Below are 22,322 nucleotides of genomic sequence, written 5' to 3' on the forward strand. Positions count from 1 at the left end.
TTCGTGTGCGAATTTGCAACCGCGAAAAGTGCCTCGCTCCGAATTGACCGCGAGTGATCGCCATGAAAGTGCATCGAAGGTGCAAAGGTGAAGGTGCACCGAGGTGCAAAGGTATACTTTTAATAAAAAGCAAATATATAAATAGCTGACTGACATTTATATCTGCGTCGCTAGTATCAAGCATACAATAATAAAAATTTGAATAAAAAGAAAGATTTTTAATTTTTATTTCAAGATAGACATTTCAGGTTCAATCGCGATGTCCTGTAATAATAATGTGAAATGTATATACATCTTTTTAGTGGTATGTACAATTATATCGTCAACTATACTTTTGCCTCTCGCGTAGTGTTTCTCAACTTCTTTATCAAATTCCACGAATTTTTGTTAAAATTTGCACATAACTTCTTTTACAGTCATATTTTCTTCCTTCATTGATTCTGAGCAATGCTGTCTAGAAACGAAATGCTCCTGATAGAAAACAGCTATGAAGAAATAAATAAGTTTAATGAAAAATGTTTTATTCAATTTTTTAAAATATACATTGAAGTTGAACAAAAACAAAAAATAAAAATATTAGAACAGTATTTTTAACATCTACATATTTAAATATTCGGAAAAGAAGAAAATAAAACAGCATTATTATTAAAATGGTTCAATTATCTCTTATAAGGAAAATTTATTCGCGATGAAGAGTTAAGATGGGTTAACGAGGAGATACTTTAGACGTGATAAGAGGGAGATTTTCCTTATACTTACTGTTAACGTGCATACTGCAGTTTAATCGTCCGACTAATCCATAGTTTCGCACACAAATGACGATTTGCGTCGAAAGGAAATTTTGTTCTAGTTATTCCGTTCTAGTAACAACCAGTGTTAACTTCGACCAGGTCATATCTTTGTAAAATTCGTCAACATAACATTTTAATTGTAACAATGGCACTGCATTATACTGCATTAATGTGAAATAGGATTGTCTATAAGATTTCGAAAAATTAAGGTTTTATTTTCTAATAATTTTTATAACATTTTATGTTAAGTAAAATTTTCATTGACTGCAACTTTTTACAGTAATTATTAAGTTTTTAACACTAAATTTAATAAGCAGCTCTGAAGTTTTAATCATATTAAAGTAGATTGTTCGATTAGAATACATTTTATAGTTAATTAATAAAATACGTTAATTCTTAATAATTCTAAAGTGTATGATGAAAATTTTTGCGTAGAAAAATTTTTTACCCGAAATATTTGCACTTTGTTTATAAATTTTACGTAAGTATATTGAATAAAATGAGCTGTCGATGTAACGGAATTCAAGCATGTGATATTAATAGCTTTTATATAAAAAGAGAAAATGTAAGTATCATTACTACTTAAAACAATAATAGTGTCGCTATCGGTTTTTGTAGATGATTTAATTCTCCTCGATACTAACTTGTTGCCTCCGGATATAAAGTGTTATTCGTTTGCGATATGCGTCAACGAGTAGGGAGACCAAGATACTAATTTACACGCGTAAGAAAGCCCAGAAACGTTCGAAGAGAAGGCGATTAATAATTAAAGTCACCAGCAATTGATGTTATAATTGCGTGTATCGCTAAGAACCGGTTTATAACATATGTTGTGATCGTTGATCACGAAAAGGAAACGGTATAGTGACGATTTATTGGTTCTTCTACTTAAGTCAGTTATTTAATGCATACTGTTTTGCAGCTGATGATGCATTTATACGTTGAAAAATATATGGTATGCAACCGTTATGTTGAAATAAGTGGCGTATCATGACACTCGAATAAAATAACAGTTAAAAAATAAAAATAATAGCAATTTGAACAGTAAATAAGTAAAGATACTTACACACAAATTTTATATAATATATATATGTGTGCATTAGGGTGTGTCATTTTGACTCACTTTAAGAGACTTTTTTTGTAGATCGTTAAATTTTCTACAAAAATATGTATTGATTATTTCATAATTTTTGATAGTCGATATGATACAAAATTCATAAGAAGCAAAAACAAGTTTTATAAAATTTATCAAACTTTAACTTTGAATATCTTTTGAACGGTTGAATTTATAAAAAAATGATAAGAGATCTTTTTTGTAGAGCGGTAAATTTACTACAAAAATCTATGTGGAGCAATGCTGTATTACTGTTTGTTAGATAGTTATAAAATTTTTTTTATCTTACTAAATGAAAAATAAAAAATCGCGATGAGCGACCTGTTAATATTAATATTAAGTGCTCAAACTTTAATAGGTATCTTATTTTACCTTTCTGCAAGTATATATGTTATTCGTGAAATGAAAAAAAAGTTGCTCCAAAATGACACACCCTAGTGTGCATATACATATATTTTAATTTAATTAAACATTATAATATTGTAATATCTGTAATCTGTTTCATGTACGCAATACGTTCATATATTTTTATTCATCAAAATATGCAAAAACGTTGATTATGTATTAATTAGAAATTAATTATATATTAGAATTATAACAAAATAAATACAATAATTAAAATCTAATAACAGATATGTAATATTTTAAAGTATAGGATATATTTTTCAGTTTTAATTAATGAAAATTATAACTGTATGATTATATCATTGATATTTAGTATAGCAATGTCTAAATTATTATTTAGATTTTCAATTATATTGCATGCAGATATTAATACGCTATTAATTATTATAATTATTTATGTTACAGGTCTCCGCGAATCGGAGGTCCTCTTTCGCAATCACTGGCTATGATTCCTCCAACTATGCACGGACATGAGTTTAATCAACCCTCGTCAAGGGTAGTTATGGTCCGTAAAACGGATCAAAGGACATTCAGCAAAGGAAGACGAGGTGGTGAGCCTCTTTTGGAAACTGTTACCAGGGAAACCGTTGAACTCTTTAATGGTGGTCGAGCCGAAAGGAAATACACTTCCGAAACGAGGGACATCGTTACACCGAAGTCTAGCAGGTTTGATGGTTTTCCAATTATTAGCGTTATAGATATACTAAAATAGTAGACTTCTTCTGTTACATTAATTATTTATGTTTATAAACGACATAAATTAACAAGACACCTTAAACTTAAATTAGATTGTGAAATACGATAACGTATTGAGTAATGTTTTACTAGAGAGATTTTGAAATATTATATTTTACTCAACGCAATAACTTTTATTATTAAAATATGTAAATTATTGTTCTTAATATTTAAAGAATATTATTAGCTTTTATACATATTGTTTAACATTTTTCATTCGCACTGTTTTAAATTTTAAAAATAAGTAAAAATTTATAAAAATTGATTACATATGTATTCATAACAAGAACAGGGTTTTAAAATTATTTTCTGGTACTATAGTTTAATAGACATTAACCTATCAATAAACATAATAAACAACCCTCGAAATACGTATAACAAGTAAAATTAAGATGTATTTTACGGTATATATCAAAGTTTGAAATTACATAGGTCGGCAAGTACCGATTTAGATATAATATGATAAATAGTTTTTCAATGATAATTAATAATTATATTTTGATTGTTATATATCATTGCTTCCTTTTTTGACTAAAAACATAAAAGCAGAAAAAAGTGAATTAAAGCAATTGCTATACGTGTATTGAAGCAAATGTATTATTTGTAAAATTATATTTGCAGAAAATGAAATTGATACTTTTCAAAAACTATATCGTGCGCACAAAATATATTAATATGATATAAGTATATTATAATTTATATTACAATTATAAAATGTGCAATATATAAAATTGAAATATATTGGAATATCGTATAAAAAGTAAACTTAAAATTTTATTTTGTCACTTAATTTTACATTAGAATTGATCTAAATATTAGAAGCAAATAGACAATTTAAAACAATACTGAAATAAATGCATGTTGTAGTATATTTATAACAAATTGATATTATATATATCTGTCATACTATTAGTCCTGCGTGTTAGCGAAATGTTTCTTTGTTGTACGTGATTGGAAGTGCATTTCCTTCTTACACAAACGTGTACCGGAAACTTGTTACATGGTTTGAAGTGGACAAAACTTTACCTGTCGTAAAATCAGCTGTCTCGCATTTCAGTCCCTTTCTCTTGGTTCGTATATATATGTACAGGGTGTTCCAAGTTTGCTGTCTTTTTCTTATTCTATCTCTAGAAATTTTATTTGCAATTAATAGGTAAAAATTAAAATATTAAAGCTTAAACTAATAATAGACGATAGTTTTTTCCGAATCTTAAGAAAAATTCAATATTAATATAGGACAGTAAACTCTTGATATATACATCTGTATTCTATGGAAAGGTATTCCGAGAGAAACCGCAAACCGCAAGTTTTCAATTATCTCGTATGCTAAAAGCGGAAGAGCGACTTGTTCTTTCGTTTCGGTTAATCTTAAAGCCTACGTGCGAAGAATCTGTGAAATGTCGTATGACATTTAGCAGGTTCTCTACATTCTTACGGAGCAATTAATTTCTCTCAGCACTCTCTCGCGAGTAATGTTGGGAATCGAGACAACTTTGGTTTTCAATAGAATGTAGGATTACATAATGCGATACATCACCGAAGAAACCTATGCTTTTAAGAATACAATTTTTGTACACAAAACGTTATATAAAAGAATTACTATAACTTATCAATTGATTCTTTGATCAATTTGGCATTTTTTACAAATATTTAATTAAGATCATGTTTTATTTTTTAATGTTATATTATTTTTATATTATTCTTTAGTATTATATTGAGTATACCTAAAAATAGAATAGAATTTTATTAGAATTCTAATAAAATAACTATACGTGAAGTTAAATGAGAGAGAAAGATAATTTTCTGTTGATTACTTGTTTGTTTAATGTTGAAAATGCTTATATTTTCAACAATATTTCCACGTTGCTAAGATTCATAATTCAAAGAATAATCAATAATGTAATATAATATTTGACAGATAACTCTATTATTGCCTTAAACTTTCGGAGTTTTCGTCATTATCATTGTCGAGCATTAAGCTCTCCGAAGTTTATGAAATTTTATCGTGAATTTTTGAATGGTCTTATTTCTAACATTATTTACACGAGAAGTGAGAATACATATACAATTTAACATTTCTCTAGTGTAAGTCGTTGCTCTTGTAGTATGCCATCGCTCAGCGTGCACGGAACGAAAAAGAAGGTGGTCGGTTTTGTCGATCAAGTGTCACCTGACAGGTATATTGCCTATGCGGCACAAACTTGCAGTTTAACCAAATCCCGATTCCAGTGAAGCGAGAGTAAGCATGTGAAAGACAGACTTGCCGCGAACACGACACCGATAGCATTTTGCCAGTGTGTTTTGTCGCTTATTGTCAGATGTTTTCTGAAACTTCACTAGGATCGGTAAGTGGTCCTAGTTCACTAGCGTAGGTGGCACATAGAAAGCAGAGCGACAGCTGAAAGTTCGCGTGCTTACGATACGTTCAAACAAGTCGCAAGAAGATGGCAATTCTGTAAGGATACTGTAAATTACCGGCTTTCACGATAGCGTAACAGGATGATAATGTTCGTTAGCCAGGAATGAGATTTATCCGTTGCTGAGTTAAATTGAAAGTATGATCGAGAATCTTTTGGAGGCTGTAAAATATATTATAGGTATGCGCGTTTTTCTTTATATTATTATTATTTTTATTGATACCTCTCTTATTTGGTAATAGTAGTTTTCAAATCAATATGTTATCATTTGTAATTTTTAAATTTGGTAGGTATAATATTTGGTGTAACTCTTATTAACAATTATCTTAAGAAAATAGTTTTTTATCATAAGACAAATTGAAAATATGAAAATGCTGTACACAATCGCATACAAAGTTGCGCAGGCAAAATATATATTATTTACTTTGATTTATAATTAAGATAGGCTTCTAATCTGTATTAGTATAATTTTTTAAGAGAGCATATAATTTTATCCTAATTAGAATTTATAAATGATTTTGGGTAGTTTTGTTTAAATATGGTTAAAATTATATAGCGCCATTTGTACATATGCTGTCAAGTTTGTGAGAAGAAATTCACTTGGATCATTTACATAAAAGATTAATCGCTGCGAGGTTCGTATTGTCGGTATTAAATTCTTATCGAAGAGGAATCGTTGCTTGACGTACCCGTATGCAATTTCGCCCACGCAAGCGGCGTGGTCGGGAAAAACTTTCGTGCAACTCGTTTGAATGAGTAAAACACAATGCTATAAGGTATAAAAATGAGATGGAAGAAATATGCAATAAAATACTGCATGCCTTAAGTTCAACAAGCGATTGAATGTTACACATTTTTGTGAATCATATCTCAAAGGCATATAACAAAGAACCTTATTCTTATCTTATTCTTACCTAATTTAAATATTTTTATCAATATTTTGAGAATTATTCATAAAACATCGTTTAATCTAAAAAATTACAAGAACAAGACTTTATTGTATTTAAGTAAAAATTAGTTCAAAACTTTAAAAAATATTTTATTAACATTTTATTATAAAATATAAATAAGTGCTGTATTTTATTGTAGTCAGGCTCTTATAGCATTTTGAAGACTTACAATTGTCTCCTTCCTCTGGGCGCGATATAACAAAAAAAAAGACAACCTTTCTTTTGCGGTGACCGTGGCCGTGGACGCGTCGCAAAGGCTCGTAGGAAGAAGGAAGTACGAGCCGTGCTCGCATAAAGGCGTATTGTGACGATATACGTAGATGAGCACGATGAAGTGTTCGCTATTTCGCGTGATCTGTAACGGGGTCCAGTAAAGACTTTGGAATTTTCAGCTCTTTCTTGGCTTTCTGATGTAACATCTTTCGGCTGAATACCGAAATTGTTCGAATTTTTAATAAAATTTATTTAACCGTTTAAAGCAAAGCGGTTTTCTTACATTTAAATGTTTGATTCACATGCATAAATGATAGAAAATAATGTTAATTAATATTGGTTAATTTTTTTATAATATATAAGTAAGTGGATATTCTCTCATTACACTTTGTTTTACATAAATGCACATAGCTATTCAGTTAAAATTTATATCTAATTAAATCTTCTCGCGTGCGCCAGACTTTTCTAAAAACTTTTTAAGATTTATATTTTAAGCAGTTTCTGTTCTAAATATGTTCTTACGCCATTTGGTGTTCTGTGCGTGCATTCGTCAATAAACAGATGTCAGATTGCGAATTACTTGAAACCTGTTAAACGCACATAAAATATTCTCAGAACTTTCTGTTCAGAATATGGCTACTTAATATAAACATAATAATAAATAAATAGGTTCAATTCGACGAATAATATCTGCAAGCTTCTGAAAACGTACCTATCTTTAAATCGAGATTGGCAAAATTATACAACATAATTCACAACGATCGTTTTCTGCGGTGCATCCGTATGCATCCTAATGCGAAGTTAACTACACAGTCCGGCAAAATTGCTATTCATTAGTCAATGTGCAATTTTGCATGGAACGATCATGGATTTGCATTATAAGTGTATAATGACTGGATATCTACGTCGTCGTGGGGATTGTTTACATGGGCAAACACAGTATTCAGCCTGTCGTAAAATATTTTAGATTTTAGAGAACTAGATTAGAGACACCGTTGTAATTACACAGTGCTCTTAGATACCTTAATTCATGTTCAATCGCTTTGATTCATTGCACATGCCATAATGGTTCGGCATAATTTCATCGGCTTTCCTGCTTGCTCTCATTTCATCGAGATACAAAAGGACAGACTGTTTGTAATCTTGTACCTTACAAGTATTATATTTATGCTTTATGTATTAACGCAAATAATTTATGCCAATAAAAAAAAGAAACATATTGATCGTAATAGTAGATTGTTGATTTAAAAATAATTGAATAATATTTGTTTCATATAATTCGCGTTTTTGAAAAAAATTATCAAAAAAGTAACGATATTTCTTAAACAAGCAGTAATGTAATAAAATAAAAATTTACAATTAAAAATAAGGCATATAATTTTAAATTGTGATTTATTACACTTTTGTTATAAAAATATTTATATTATTTACATAATCCTTTTGATACATTTCGATTCACGAAACTCAATATCAATTTAATGTCAATGTCATCACTTATCACTGGGTTACAGGATCAGAGAAGAAGATGCAAATTACATAACTAATTAAAGTAAACTAGTAAAAATTTTAATTAAATTTTTTTTATTTTAGAATTCTTAGATTTTTTACACTATATGATAATATATTTTATTATACTTATAATAATTTAAAATAATCTTTGATTTGGCTACTAGGCTTATTGTAAAAAAAATTTACGTACTTTTATATATTTCAACAAATACTATTTATTACTTATTTAAGTTTTGTTATTTTAATAAAAATTCCTTTTAAAACCAATTTTTTAATATTTTATGATGAATTAATTTTCCTTTTGATAATTAAATTAATGAAGTTATAATAATATCTATTTATTTTTATGTGTATTAGTATTATGTGTATTGTTTCATACAATTTTTTTTATTATTTGTATTATATCTTCAATTGATTTTAAGAATATCTGAGTTGTGTACGTGTATTTATGTGATACTATTAACCTATAAGTGATCACAAATCTGTATACCTATTTCATGTACTTTACATGTTGTGTCATGTACTTCACATATATTTCAAAAGTTATTTTACTCTTAATTATAAATAACTACTGTCAAAACAATTTTAACGATTTTCTTTTGTATATAATTTCTATAGAGCTCCTAAAATAGCTAAGTTAATTGTACAGAAATTCTTAAAGCACATTTAATCCAAATAAAATTCACATTCGCTCATATGAAAGCTTCTAGTGCAAAGGATTTCAATAAATTCGATCTGCTTATTTAAAGCGTTCAGTGTTCATGCGTCACTATGTTGTCTGGAGCAAAAAGGAGCGCTATGTATTTCTTCGTACACCGTGTAATCGGTCTACTTTCAGGTCGAGGACAGACTCGGTAAGATCGAAGTCTCCGTTGACGGCATCGCCAGCATCACCGGGTCCATTGTCGAATTCCTTGCACGGCAGTTTCCACGGCAGTCTAGGAAGCGATGGCATGTCTTGCAGCAGCGCTAGATCTTCCTCGGCTTCTCCCGATTCCGCAAGATATTCGTCCTCACAGGTATTGACATCTATTGCAATGTATTAGCCATGCACTAATATTCCGAAGAGCCAAAAACGCAAATTTAGTGAAAATTTAAAGTTACAAAAATTCGAGATAAACGAAATATGCAGAGTTTTAAAATAATTTCAAGGGACGAAGAAACCACACAATGTTCCACGATTTTAAAATTCTAGTCTTGAAAATTTTTATTTCAAATTTTTATTATCTAAACTCTCAAGATTATATTATGTAAACTCTCGCAAAAGAGAAAAATCTAAAAAGTTAAAGTCTGAAAAACTTAAAAGCAATAATATTTATAGACGGTCTAGCACACGTTAAGACGACAGAAATCTTCTTAGTATATCTTCACATAAATGCACAACGCAAACGCTTACGTTGCGTATAAATAAAGGAAAGATAGTATCACGATGCAAATTGCAACGCAACGTAATAAGCAAATAGATCGTGCTACTTATTGTACTACGTGATCTAAACGCGTCTAAAGTGTTATACTTTGTAAGAGTCTAGATTTACATCATAAATAAATTTTCTTTCTCGGGAAGATAAATCGCGTTGCGATAAGAAGCCGTCTATGTAGAAATAAATATAGTTGTTTCTGTCAGATTCTTGATAATTTTTTTGTTAACAATTTTATCGGATTAGCAATACTGGATGAGTCTAAAAAGGAATCGACATATTTATCTATTGTACGTAAGAAGATGTTCATATATACATATAATTAGAGGCAAATATCCTAATTGATTTGTAAACCCATATAGACTATCTCTTCGGTAGCTAATTTTTCATCAATCGATCTACCTGTAATATCTCTTTATGTTAAGAGTCTTTTGGTTTCAACCTACTTGGTAAATTAGCCAGTTGGAAAGCGTAACTCTTTGACTTTGCGTGCAGTGTGAAAGGAGCCTAAACGTCATGTGCTTTGCGGAAAAGTGCATTGCCACCCGCGATGACTCAGGATCGCTCCTTTTTCGAGAGTCACCGTTTACACTGCTCGGATGACCGGTGGATCATTCGGATACGATCGTCCGGCGATCTCGCGCGATGACTATTATAATCCGTCAAAGGTTCAAATTGCACTTCGCGCGTTTGCGGAACCAATTTTTCCGCTCTATTTTCCACGCGCGCGTGTCGTCGCGTTCTCATTCGCTGGACTTGTTCTTCATATACGCGCGGGATGTTTTTGCACTTACGCTAATGGCCTTGCTCACAAAACGGCCAGACGATTTGTAGCGCGAACTGATGTATATTCATCAAAGAGCGAGCTGAATAACCGCTAAGTTTTCAGCCGACTATCTGGCACTAATAACTAGCAATTGTAGGAACTTAAATTGTTTGAATTTTGTTTAAGCTAGCAGTTTCTCCTCCTTTCGTTTCTTCTACAAATGCTCTATTTATATATATATATATATATATATAAGTGTCTATTTTATATTTTTTTTAAAGAAATTTTTAAACATTATTCGGCATCACGGTCTTATGTTATTTGATCGTCCAATATTGGTAATTTTTTTTATCCAATTTATTAAGTCACCGCCTACGTGCAAATTATAGGCAATTAAACAGGTGATTGTCGAGAAACTCTGAAACTATCGTCAGTCTGAGTTCCACGATAATTATCGCTGTTTTCGATTGCGATCTCTAATTTAATCATCGGAGTTATATATTTTAAAAAGTTATTTCTTCATTATTTATACCTTAGTCATTTACTACACTCGGTAAATTTTCTCAGCAAGTAAGAGAAATTTAACGAGCGGTCACGCAAACGGAAGTGCGAATAGAAGTTTATCTATGGTCATCCTAATCGCGTAGCAGATAATTGTGATCCTATAGGACGATGGGAAATCGTTTCTGCCGGTCAGTTTTTTCCTGTAGATGGTTTCGCGTTTAAGTTATTAAGGACACTGGCTTTTATCATTTATATCGTTGTATTGCTTACCATGCATTTGCTGCGTTGGCATTGTACTCAATTCGCAATTAAACAATAACATTTGCATTTTTTTCTGATTTTTTGAAGTCCTCAAAATCTTGTGGGGAAGATATATATAATAATACTATTGATATATTGATAAATATTGTATAATTAAAAAAAAATGAATTTTTCACATTTACAAATGTTTAAATTTTAAACCTTTACATTTTAAACCTAAGATATAAACAAATTTAATCTAAAGCTTTAATGCAATGTTTGAAAAATGCAAAACGTAGTTTGATTATAATAAAATGTAATTTATGCCTAACTATGATCTTTGTATATATACTCATAGATTTTACTAACAAATCTGCGGATTTATTATTTGATCTTAATCCGTTATATGATGCTCTCTCTCTATATGTTGTAGATAACAAAGATTGATACGCGTAAACCGTCTGTGCGCAGATCGGGACCACCGAAGGAATTTATTAACGTCTGCCTCGATACGCATAATTTCTACCGATCGCGGCATGGAGTACCGCCGTTACGACTCAGCAAGCAGGTTACTAAGAAAGTCGATCTTTCTTTTGCAATAAAATCGTAATAAAGTCGCAGCCCTCACTGTGCAACTTCCGAGAAACGAGGAAACTTGATTTTTTTATGCTTGCTTCGTTCTCGGAAGCGTGGAGGGATCTCTGCTGACAACTTTAACGGGAAACGATAAATAACGATGTTGGTTTAATTTTAGCTGTGCAAGACAAGTCAAGACTGGGCTAATATATTGGCTGCTAGAGGTAGATTAGAACACAGGGCGAACATTGACTATGGAGAGAATCTCTATTGCATGTGGAGCTCCAATCCAAAGACTATTGTCGGAGGCGAAGAACCGGTGAATGAATGGTAAAGTTAATTATTGCATATATATTTATTGTTAATGTATATATTATGTTATGTTATATATATGTTTATATAATATATTATATATCATATTACATATTATATTATGGTTGCCACATTATATTATAATATTGAAGTCATATTTAAAATAATTAATATATAATGATGGAAAAAAATATTGTTCTTCTTTAATATATCTACATTTTCATCAACAAAAGATAAAAATCTATTAATTTTTAAATTATTATTTTAAGTATTTAATTACATTTTATTCATGTTGAATTGCCTGACGTAGTCAACTGATTTTTGTATTTAAAACTAACAGATTGAAATTTTTGTGCAGAATATATTTAATACATATAAATCTGCATCACAGATAAATTTTTATTAATATAATATAAGATAATTATATTGTTCTTATTTAAATATAATATGTGGGAATTTTTACCTGTTGTAGGTATGCTGAAGAAGCTCAGCATCAATACGGAAAGGAGCCTACAACACTGAAGACTGGTCATTTTACACAAGTGATCTGGAGGGACAGTACTGAGTTAGGGGTGGGAATGGCTAGAAATCGAAATGGCGAGGTTTATGTTGTCTGTAATTACAATCCCGCTGGGAATTTCTTAGGCAGTTTCACAGACAATGTTCTTCCACCCGTGGATCCTGCAAAACGGATTAATTTTACCGACTTAAAACAACACTATATAAACGAGCAAACGTGGCGGCAAGAAGCATTATTGGTTCATAATGAATATCGAAGAAAACATCGAGTACCAGATTTAAGATTAAGTCCGGAATTAACAGCCGCTGCTAAGGTAATATTTCGGAATATACAATATTATTATAAATTTTATAATTTTATCTGCAATGTATTTTAAATACAACTGACCAAAAATTGTAGCAAATAGCGTAAAAATCAGATGTTATGCATGTTTATTTATCCGTAGGCCTGGGCAAACACGTTGCTAAACACAAATAAACTGATACCTCAATCGTCGTCTCCGTACGGCGAAAACATTTATTCGATGCAGTGTTCCGATCCTAAACTGATCGTTTCTGCACGTGAAGTCATATCAAAGTGGTATTCCGAGAAGAAAGAACATAAATTTGGCATTGAGCCGAAAGTTCTCAACACATGTACGTATCGTATTATTTTCATGTATTTTAATATTATCTCAAGTTCAATAACAAAATAGGAAAAAAAATTAATGGAATGGAAATATTATATATAAAACAGAAATTATACAAAACAAATAAAAAAATCAATTAAAAAAAAAAAATTAATTGATTCAATTTCATATTTATTTTGCTATAATAAAATTTATAATATTTATCGTAATTATATATATTAACTTATTTAACAATTTTTTATATTGTAAGAAATAAAATGTTTAAAAAACTTAAAAATTGTGACAAAATTATAATTAAAATATGCTCGCAATAATAGTATTTATTTTTATAGGCCATTTTACGCAAATTGTCTGGAAAAACACAACCGAAATGGGTATTGCTATGGCTAAACGGGATGGTACATGTGTCGTGGTAGCATGTTACCATCCGAGAGGTAATATAGTAGGACAATTCACTGAAAATGTACTAAAGCCTATAAAGAGCGTTTGTTAGCCGGACTCATTTCTATCGATAATGTATTTAAATCCTGTATTTATGTATTGTGCAGAAGAACGAGGTATACGCGTAGTAAATGTACTGTATATACACTTGTGCATATTATACGTATAATAAACATTCCACGTACACATATTTATAACTTCTTGACTTTATTATTTTCAGTATCCTCTATCTTCAGCAAATAGTAATAAGAAGTTAATTTTTAAAATAAAATAATAGATAATCTGTCAGAAGTTAAAATAATTATCTGCCTTAAATTGAGCTTTCAACATAAATATATATTATTATGATAAAATTTTTAATTTAATATAATTTTATAAATATAATTTTACAAAAGAAGTGAAAGGGAAAGAATGTTTTATAAACGGAATGAAAGCGGTAGAGAAGAAAAAATCAAATAAATATTTTATGCATTATAATATTAAATTCTATATACTCAATCTAAAAAAATTATTAATTAGTAAAAATTTAGTTATTAATATTAATTATTAAATAAATAAATTTTGCACAAAAACATTAGCGGTAATTCTGATTATTATAACATAATTACCAAGATAGAACTTTTTTTAATAACAGATACAGATATTATCGAAAAACGCTCTCTTCACTGCTTTATAATAATTTATTTATAATAAATTTACATCGCACGCATCGCGTTACAACGTCGCATATTGTATATCTTTTTTTATGTATACATATAGATACACATTCTCTTTCTTTCTCTTTTTCTTTTTCTCTCTGCTTTCTGCTTTTATTATTTTACATTACGTACAACCGTTTACAATTGTATTTGTGGTCGAGGAATGCTTAATTATTTAAATCTTATTGTAAAAACCAGCTGGACACTTCTGTAAGACTCACGTCATTCGAAGAGAGCTCATTCGAAGTGCACCAAGCTCTTGCTTAGACTTTCGAAGGAACTTGTGTGATATCTGGTGCAACCGCGAGAAAATACATGCGCCTCTCTTCAAGTTGGAAAACAAATTCGCGCTTTTAAATATGGTCACTTCTAATCAGTAAACTAGATATAGTATGGCAAAATAATCATAGTTAAGACGCGTAAGAAAGTGAATAAATATTATTATAAAAACGATGTAATTTAATCACTTTTTGAAAACAAAACACGTATTTATCTTTATTTCAATTTGTTAATATGTGATTAATTTTAAGCATATCTTTAAAAACAAGTGAACACGCTGCATAAAATATTTGCCTAAATATTGATAAAAAAGTATATTCATTAAAATTAAACATACGTCGTTACAATCATGCGAGAATCGTGAGAGAAAAGAATAATGGTCCGCATTTTCACCATATATTTATTATTAAACTACTATCTAATTAATTGTTGAGTGATTATTTGATTTTCATGATATATTGATTAAAGGCGATATGGATGTTAAGTGAGCAGTGTCAGGAATTCAGTGTCAGAGATAATATAATCAATCTAAATACCGCATTAAAAGGAGAAAATACGAACTAAATCATGTATGGCTGTAGGAGATATATTAAAATTATCAGAAGAATCAGGTTAGCATAAATACTATTTTGCGAAAAGTTAAAATTTGAAAACGTTCAGAAAACTTACGGATGTACGCTCGATGACGTACTCTCGCGTTATAAAGGCACGAGAACTTTGACAAGCGATTTTATAAACATTAAGAAAAAACTTGTGCTCTTCGAGTTTTACATCACGAATGTGGGACATAATTTCTATAACATCAACACAGCCTTAAATTCCAAACGTGAGTAAAAATTGTCATAAAATTGTTAAGCTCTAACGATGAAAAAGAAATATAATTATTGATGAGTATGGACATTGATTATAGTATTTAAATTGAACGAGAAAAATGAATATCATAATAATATAGGATTTTGTCTATTATTAACCCTTAGTCTGTAAACGTTTTTTTGGCACCTGTAGTCTGTAAACCTGGGTCGTTTTTGTCCTGACGTTTTTTTTAAGTGTTAAAGTGTTACAAAAAATCTAAAAAAATTTATGAAGGTAATTCAAACCTTCAATTTGAAGTATCAATCATAAAATTATAAACAATTTAATTTTTTCACATAATTTGTATTAAAAAAATGGAGCAACTAGAAAAATCTAGGGGTAAAATCATTTGTTTACTCAAAAAATCATAACTTTAAGACAAATAAAGATATCGAAATGAATAAAAAAAGAAATTGAAGGGGAAGAGTGTAGTTTTCATAAAAAAAATATTGCATGCAATTATTTTGAAATTAAATGCTTAAGTTTGCGACCTCAAAATTGCCAACAATTAGCCCCAAATTTCGTAGTAAAAACAGCAATAAATATATAATAATTCAAAAATTAGTAATAAAATTAATAAGAAGTCAATAGTTAAGGGTCACATAATTCTTGTCCTCGCGAGGACGCAATATTTGAGAAACATCTTCGTCCGACCGTTGCGCCATTTCCTAGAAAAACTAAACAAAAATATTTTTGTAATTTTTTTTCGCAGTCAGATGTTTTTGTGACACTTTTACGGACACATTGAATACTTTAAAACGGAAAAACGAAAAAAAATTATTTACGGTTTTGACTAACGTTGACTGTAAAGATGGGTCGTTTTCGTCCGGAGAAGAATTCAAGTGTCTGCTGCGACGGCCGGAGAAAGACTGGCGCCTTGAAACTCGGTACTCGGTAAGCGGGTTCTCGGGGAGCATAACTTTTTTTACGGATGCACAGTGGTGCTTTCTCTACCCGTTTTCAAAAGTTACAACTACATTTGATTTTCGCCCGGACGAAAACGACCCAGGTTTACAGACTAAGGGTTAAGAACTTTTATGAAAATTTTGCTACGGGAAAGAAATATAATAAACAATATATTCCCTATATAAATAATCGAGTTATTACAGATTAATTAATTACCAATTCTATATACACGCTATCAGTAAAAGTTATATTTTTAAATACAAATTTTATCTTTATTCTCGCGCGGATTTTACATCTTTCAATATAAATTGAGATGTGATGAGTATATTTCGAATAGTGTCAAATCAAATGCAATGTTTTGTTTTCCGAAAAATCAAACACGCGTTGCACGCACGATAAATCGTTGTACTTATCCTATCCTGTGCATGAATTATATGCGCAAGTCCAATTTTTGTATATTGTAAGAAGGGTTTCATGCAAAGTTTCGCGGAATCGATCGCGCCCTCATTCGAGACGTAGATTCGAACAATCTTCCTCGAAAGCAGCAAACACCTTGCGAGAGATTGCCGTGACTTTGCCGCATTAAATATATTGTAACGTGATACTATATAGATTATTGAATTCAGCTATGAAGAGTCAGGTCACATCATATTCGGTTCCTATAATTGTAGGGGAGACCGGGGCTAAAACGTCTACGGGGTAAATACGTCTAATCAAATATCTCGGAACCTGTATATTGTGCGAACTCGCTATTACCATTGTAAACGCTGCTTATGGTACCCATGTAACCAACGGAGTTTCGGCAGGTTACCTGCCGTGTTACCTGCCAAGTAGTACAGCAAATCACAATAAAGTCAAAATGACTGCAAAATGACGATTTTTGATCATTTTACCATCATTTTACCATTATTTTGACGTCATTTTGATTTTATTGTGACTTGCTGTGCTACTTAGGATTTTTACGAGAGCAAACGTGTTTTCGGAAGGTAAAAGTGAAATTTTCTGCGCGTGGAAATTTTATAATATCTGCAATAATATTTGCTCTCCAAATCTCGAGGTACGTGATTATAAAGAGTAATGCATGCTGAACACGAATCCGGTGTAGTTTTTTCATTTTCGTTGATGTCTAATATTTCGTGGGCGATCAAACCTAAAACTTGTGTTTGGGGCTAATCCGTCTGTAAGCACCCGGGACTAATCCGTCTGTTTCGTCACTGTGGCGCGCCGGGCGCACGACTTCAGCTCACGGCGATTTCAGGTTAGGTTTCCCTCAAGCGTGAGGGCTCAGTCACAATGAGAGGAATAAGGAATAAGCTAAAGGAATAAGGAACAAGGGAATGTCGCACCTCACTTCAGTACACGTACATTAAAGTGAGATGCAATATGCCTTATTCCTAATTCCTTTATCGTATTCCTTATTCCTCTTATTGTGACTGAGCCTTAATTCTGTCTTCCCTTGCACGTGCATCAGTTTATATAGGAGGAAAATGGTACGCACGTATCGTCGCAAAACGGGTGTTTTGGCCGACCAAAAAGATGGCGGACCGTTGTTTTCGAGATCTCTCGCGCTCACGGCACGTCGGCGAGATACGGCGAGGCACGGCTCTGAGATTCCGCGATTTCCGCGCGAGAGTTGACATGCCGCGCGCGTGGTAGATCGTCCCGGCCGCGGTAGATCGTCGTTGTTGGTCGTTGTGTCAGTATCAGTGTAGTGGTGGTGGTGTCGATGGTGGTGGTCGTCGTCGTCGTGGTGGCGGTGGTGGTCGTGGCCGTCGTCGTCGTCGTCGTCGCCGTCGTCGTCGTCGTCGTCGTCGTCGTCGTCGTCGTCGTCGTCGTCGCCGTCGCCGTCGCCGTCGCCGTCGCCGTCGCCGTCGCCGTCGTCGTCGTCGTCGTCAGGATCTGTATTCACGTGCCTTAATTGTTTTATGGAATAGGTAAAACAATTATTCTTTAATAATGTTTCGCATAACAGTTTCAAATAAATTTTTATATTTTTCTCTTCAAAAACAATTATTAAAATGTATCCTATCATTTTTCAGGATTAGACGTATATGTATTGAAAATGTAGTGTGACGGTTTAACCCCGGGGGGTAGACGGTTTAGCCCCGGCATTTTTGAGATTTCAATTTTTGCACCGTTGTCGTTTTTGCTCTATATCGGTTAAACAAAGCGACGTAGACAAAAATTTCCTATATAAATTTTGTAGGTTCACTCTTTACAGAGTGGTATACAATATTTAACTTAAATTATTTATTTTGTTATTAAAAATCGGCACTGAAAAAATCCAGACGGTCTAGCCCCGGTCTCCCCTATATATATTCTCCAAATAATCGTTTTACTTGCTCTCTGGTAATGTCGTAAGGATACGTGAACTTCGATGCATCCCTAGATTTAAATTTATTTCTGCAATTTTACAATGTTAATTTTCCTATCAAAACCAATCAACACCTTTCCCACTTAAACAAAAGAAGTTTATATTCCATTACATTGTGTAATTTGAAAGTATTTTTAAATTCAATTGAAACTTTTTTTTTAAGAGAAGGAAAAAGGGTTTCAAGGGAGAGTCTCGGAAACTTGAGCAATAAACTTTTAATTAGAAATAGGAGGCTCTGTAACATGATAAATGACGTTATTTTTGTCCTTACTAATAATTTTAAGATAAAAGCGTGTCAAAACGATAATTCGACTGTATACTTGGGCGGCCTTCTCTCTGTTAATACGTTCCTCGGTAAAATTATTCAAAATTGCCGAGCTTCTCTAAGTTGATTATTGTTTAAAATGCGATTATCGTGTTCCTCATATTTGGAATGCAGAAATCTGTTTTATTTACTATATAAAAAATCCTTCATTATATTTTTCTCTGAAAGATAATTCGCTCATGATATCTATGTATAAAAGTCTATACGAGATACTGTCGCCGATGAAGGAATCTGCGCTAATCGAAGAGAAAAAAGAGTGATACAGAGAAAATAATTTGACTAAATATTTAAACACGCCTGGACGCCGACTAGATATTGAAAATGGCCGATTTTACTTCTATCAAATAGTAGAATGACGAAAATGCGATAATTCAATGTATATGATACGATAATTTTGACATTCTCAATCGGATGTGAAGCAAGCCCGAGAGAAAAGAGACATGACGCATTACTTATTATATCTTACATTTTGATTTTGTATAGAGCGCATTCAAGATTTGGCTCATATCTCATCTCGACTGAATGAATTATCGTATTATTTTGACGTTAGAACAAATGGCTAATTTATTCCACGAACCGACTTTTCAGCTTTCGATTTTGTGCTTTGCGCTCTTGAAAATATTTAATTTTTGTTTTAATTTTTAATTGTTATAATTAAATTAAATTCAAATGATTATAGTTATACTATGTAATATATCGAGTGGACAACACAATTTCTTTTTTAATCTGTAAAAAAGTAAGGCATTTAAAAAATTAATATAATAAAAATTTATTTTATTTTATAATTAGTTAATCATGGATTAAATAATAAAAATCAAACAATATTTAATTAATAATTTTTAATATTAATTATAATTAAACAAATATTTTCTTTATTGTTGTGATTATTATTTTATACAATTATCATTTGCGTTGCAAACGTTTAACGTTCTATTAGAATGCTTATACATGTTGGAAATTAATAAAATAGAAATAGTAATCTAAAGAAGTTAGAAAATTGTTTCGTGGAATAAATTTTTGTCCGCGCATTTAATAGCACCGAATTGACTAGGTTTAATGAAAGCAAGCAGGTAGTCGATAAAATGACTCGATTGGTCGAAGAAAAGTGTAAATTGGTCAACGAACGATTGCATTTGGCTGTGAGCGTCACATTGACGGCGCCACATCAAAGATTAGATCCTATTGTGACCCGTTGCACCAATCTGGCTAACTGTAGTGTATTTTATATCTTGCCCAGACAACACTTTATCATTTATCTTTCAAGTACTTTTTTAAAATCTTTCGGACATTCTTTAATTTTTTATAAATTCGGTATTCTATCCTATTAACAGCAGCATACGATAATATGGCAATCTAGATAAAAATCAGAAAAACGTCGTTCACAGTTAGATAACTATAATCCAGTCGGTGCAACTTGTCTTGAGTCGCGAATGACGATTCGAATTCAACTAACTAATTGTACGAATTGCTGAATTATCAAGCAAGAACAATTGCATTCACTCGCTAACGATAACTGACATTTGGGACAATACCCACGGTACACGGAAACTAATACGAGAGTAAATTAAGTAGAAGAAGAAGAAGAAGGTAAAGTAATATATAGTAGTAATAGTTTTCGTGCGATTCATTTGCGATCGATTCTCGTCTATCACATAATTTTTATGATACAATTCTTGTTTATATTGGTTTGAAATATCGGCCGTAAATCTCGGCGTCGTCACGAAGGTCGACAATCGTCCTGCGATTCGATATTAAAATCCAGTGACGATTTATTAGCCACGCGAAGGGTCATGATATAATATACGCGCGTATTTTAAGCACTTAAATATTTCTAAAATACTCTTCTTCCTATTTACGTAGGATATAATAATGATTTCCACGTGTGCGGCACTCTCGCGTGATATGAATAAAATGGTTATACATCGTATCTCTACAATATATATATAATAGACTCTTTTTTTTCTCGCCGTAAATTTTCTCTCTATTATAAAATTATTCACGCTCGACCGCTGAGCGCGACGCTAGGTAAGAATCGAGGAGTACGTTATAGAACATTCCTGTTGTATTCTCGTTTCGTATTTCGAGAATGTACGAAGTAGACGACGGACAAGCATATTTATTATAAATCATGATTTTAGTTTAGAAATTACTAATTGTAAATAATATAATTATATAAATTAAGAAATTAATTTTTTAATTAACTCTAGAACGCCACACTATAAGGTGTACCATGCTTGTTATTGAAATGCGTTTCTATATATCGTTTTTATGTAATAAAAGATAAAGGGGATGTAATTAGAGGGTAAAAAATTTCTATTTCCCTTTTATAACTTTCCATGCTGCACAACCTTCTCAGTTTAGTTAGTTTGGTAAATGTCGGCCGGGGACGCCATTGAAATTAGCATTGTATATGCTACATCAAGATTAGGTATTATTTTTTTAAAGAAATAATTGTTTCCACTTTTTGAAGAGTCATTAATTGATAGTTGAAAATAGCTTGGTGCAATACACTCACAATCAGTGAAATCGGGACTCGCAAGCGTTCTAGGGTTAATTTAGTTTCTTTCTCTCGTCAAAGAAAAACATAAAAAAAAAACATGAAAAATAAACACAATTTACAATTTCCAACTTAAACAAAGCATTTTTCAAATTCCAAACTAATTCCATAAATAAAAAAATGATATTAATTCGCAGTATAATAATTCGTATTTGTAATTGTACGCTTAAATCGCAGGTGATTCAAAATATATGCTCGTCAGTCGTAAAGCGCTTTTCTTACGTGCCATTTTGCATTAATTTTATACGATTTACTGTCTAACGAATGAAGTCATAAACATGGATGACGGTATGCTAGAGGCGACCTAGAGAGCAAAACGTTTTAAGAACGTAACTACTACTGCAATGGTATGAATTATAAAAGTAAGGAATAACTAAAATCTGAAGCTCGTAACATAGTTACATCGCCCTCTAATAACAAAATAACGCATATTAGTTTTTGATGCGATTCTTCATTCAAAAATCGTGGTAGACCCACGTCGTGGTTCATTGAAATCTCCAACGAGGTCCTTCATAAATAGAAAGCACACTTTTCAGAGGATCAATGGATCTAACGTATCACAGTTACAATTTTATATACCTGCGTTTAGGTCCATGAACTACGTCATAAATCGCATCATTTTAAAGCGAAAAAAAAGTATTATCATAAATTGGAATGCGAGTAATTCAACAATATTAATATAAAATAAAAGAGTGTTTAATTTAAATCGTTATTTTATAAAAATTTATTTTTGTAAATATCAACGATAAATAATCAATTTAAAATTAAATAACTGAAATATTAATATCGGCG

General features: G+C 31.3%; 1 protein-coding gene across 6 annotated transcripts in view; it reads left to right on the forward strand.

Moving 5' to 3' along the window:
* LOC112457806 (protein PRY1-like) overlaps positions 1–13,731 on the forward strand; it is a 48,125-nt gene extending 34,394 nt beyond the window's left edge. For 4 of the 6 annotated variants that reach the window (XM_025021041.1, XM_025021047.1, XM_025021043.1 and 1 more), the window contains 8 exons: positions 2,716–2,976; positions 5,130–5,222; positions 8,973–9,153; positions 11,496–11,630; positions 11,817–11,968; positions 12,423–12,783; positions 12,916–13,105; positions 13,431–13,731. In XM_025021041.1, coding sequence (XP_024876809.1) covers positions 2,716–2,976; positions 5,130–5,222; positions 8,973–9,153; positions 11,496–11,630; positions 11,817–11,968; positions 12,423–12,783; positions 12,916–13,105; positions 13,431–13,591 — 1,534 coding nt within the window. In that variant the 3' untranslated portion in view covers positions 13,592–13,731. The remainder of the gene's footprint in view (positions 1–2,715; positions 2,977–5,129; positions 5,223–8,972; positions 9,154–11,495; positions 11,631–11,816; positions 11,969–12,422; positions 12,784–12,915; positions 13,106–13,430) is intronic. The other 2 variants (XM_025021044.1, XM_025021045.1) reach the window with 2 other exon arrangements.
* Positions 13,732–22,322: the final 8,591 nt, after the last annotated feature.

Source organism: Temnothorax curvispinosus, unplaced genomic scaffold (assembly GCF_003070985.1).
Source record: "Temnothorax curvispinosus isolate PA1 unplaced genomic scaffold, ASM307098v1 QBEX01008326.1, whole genome shotgun sequence".
NCBI classification, from domain to species: Eukaryota; Metazoa; Arthropoda; class Insecta; order Hymenoptera; family Formicidae; genus Temnothorax; species Temnothorax curvispinosus.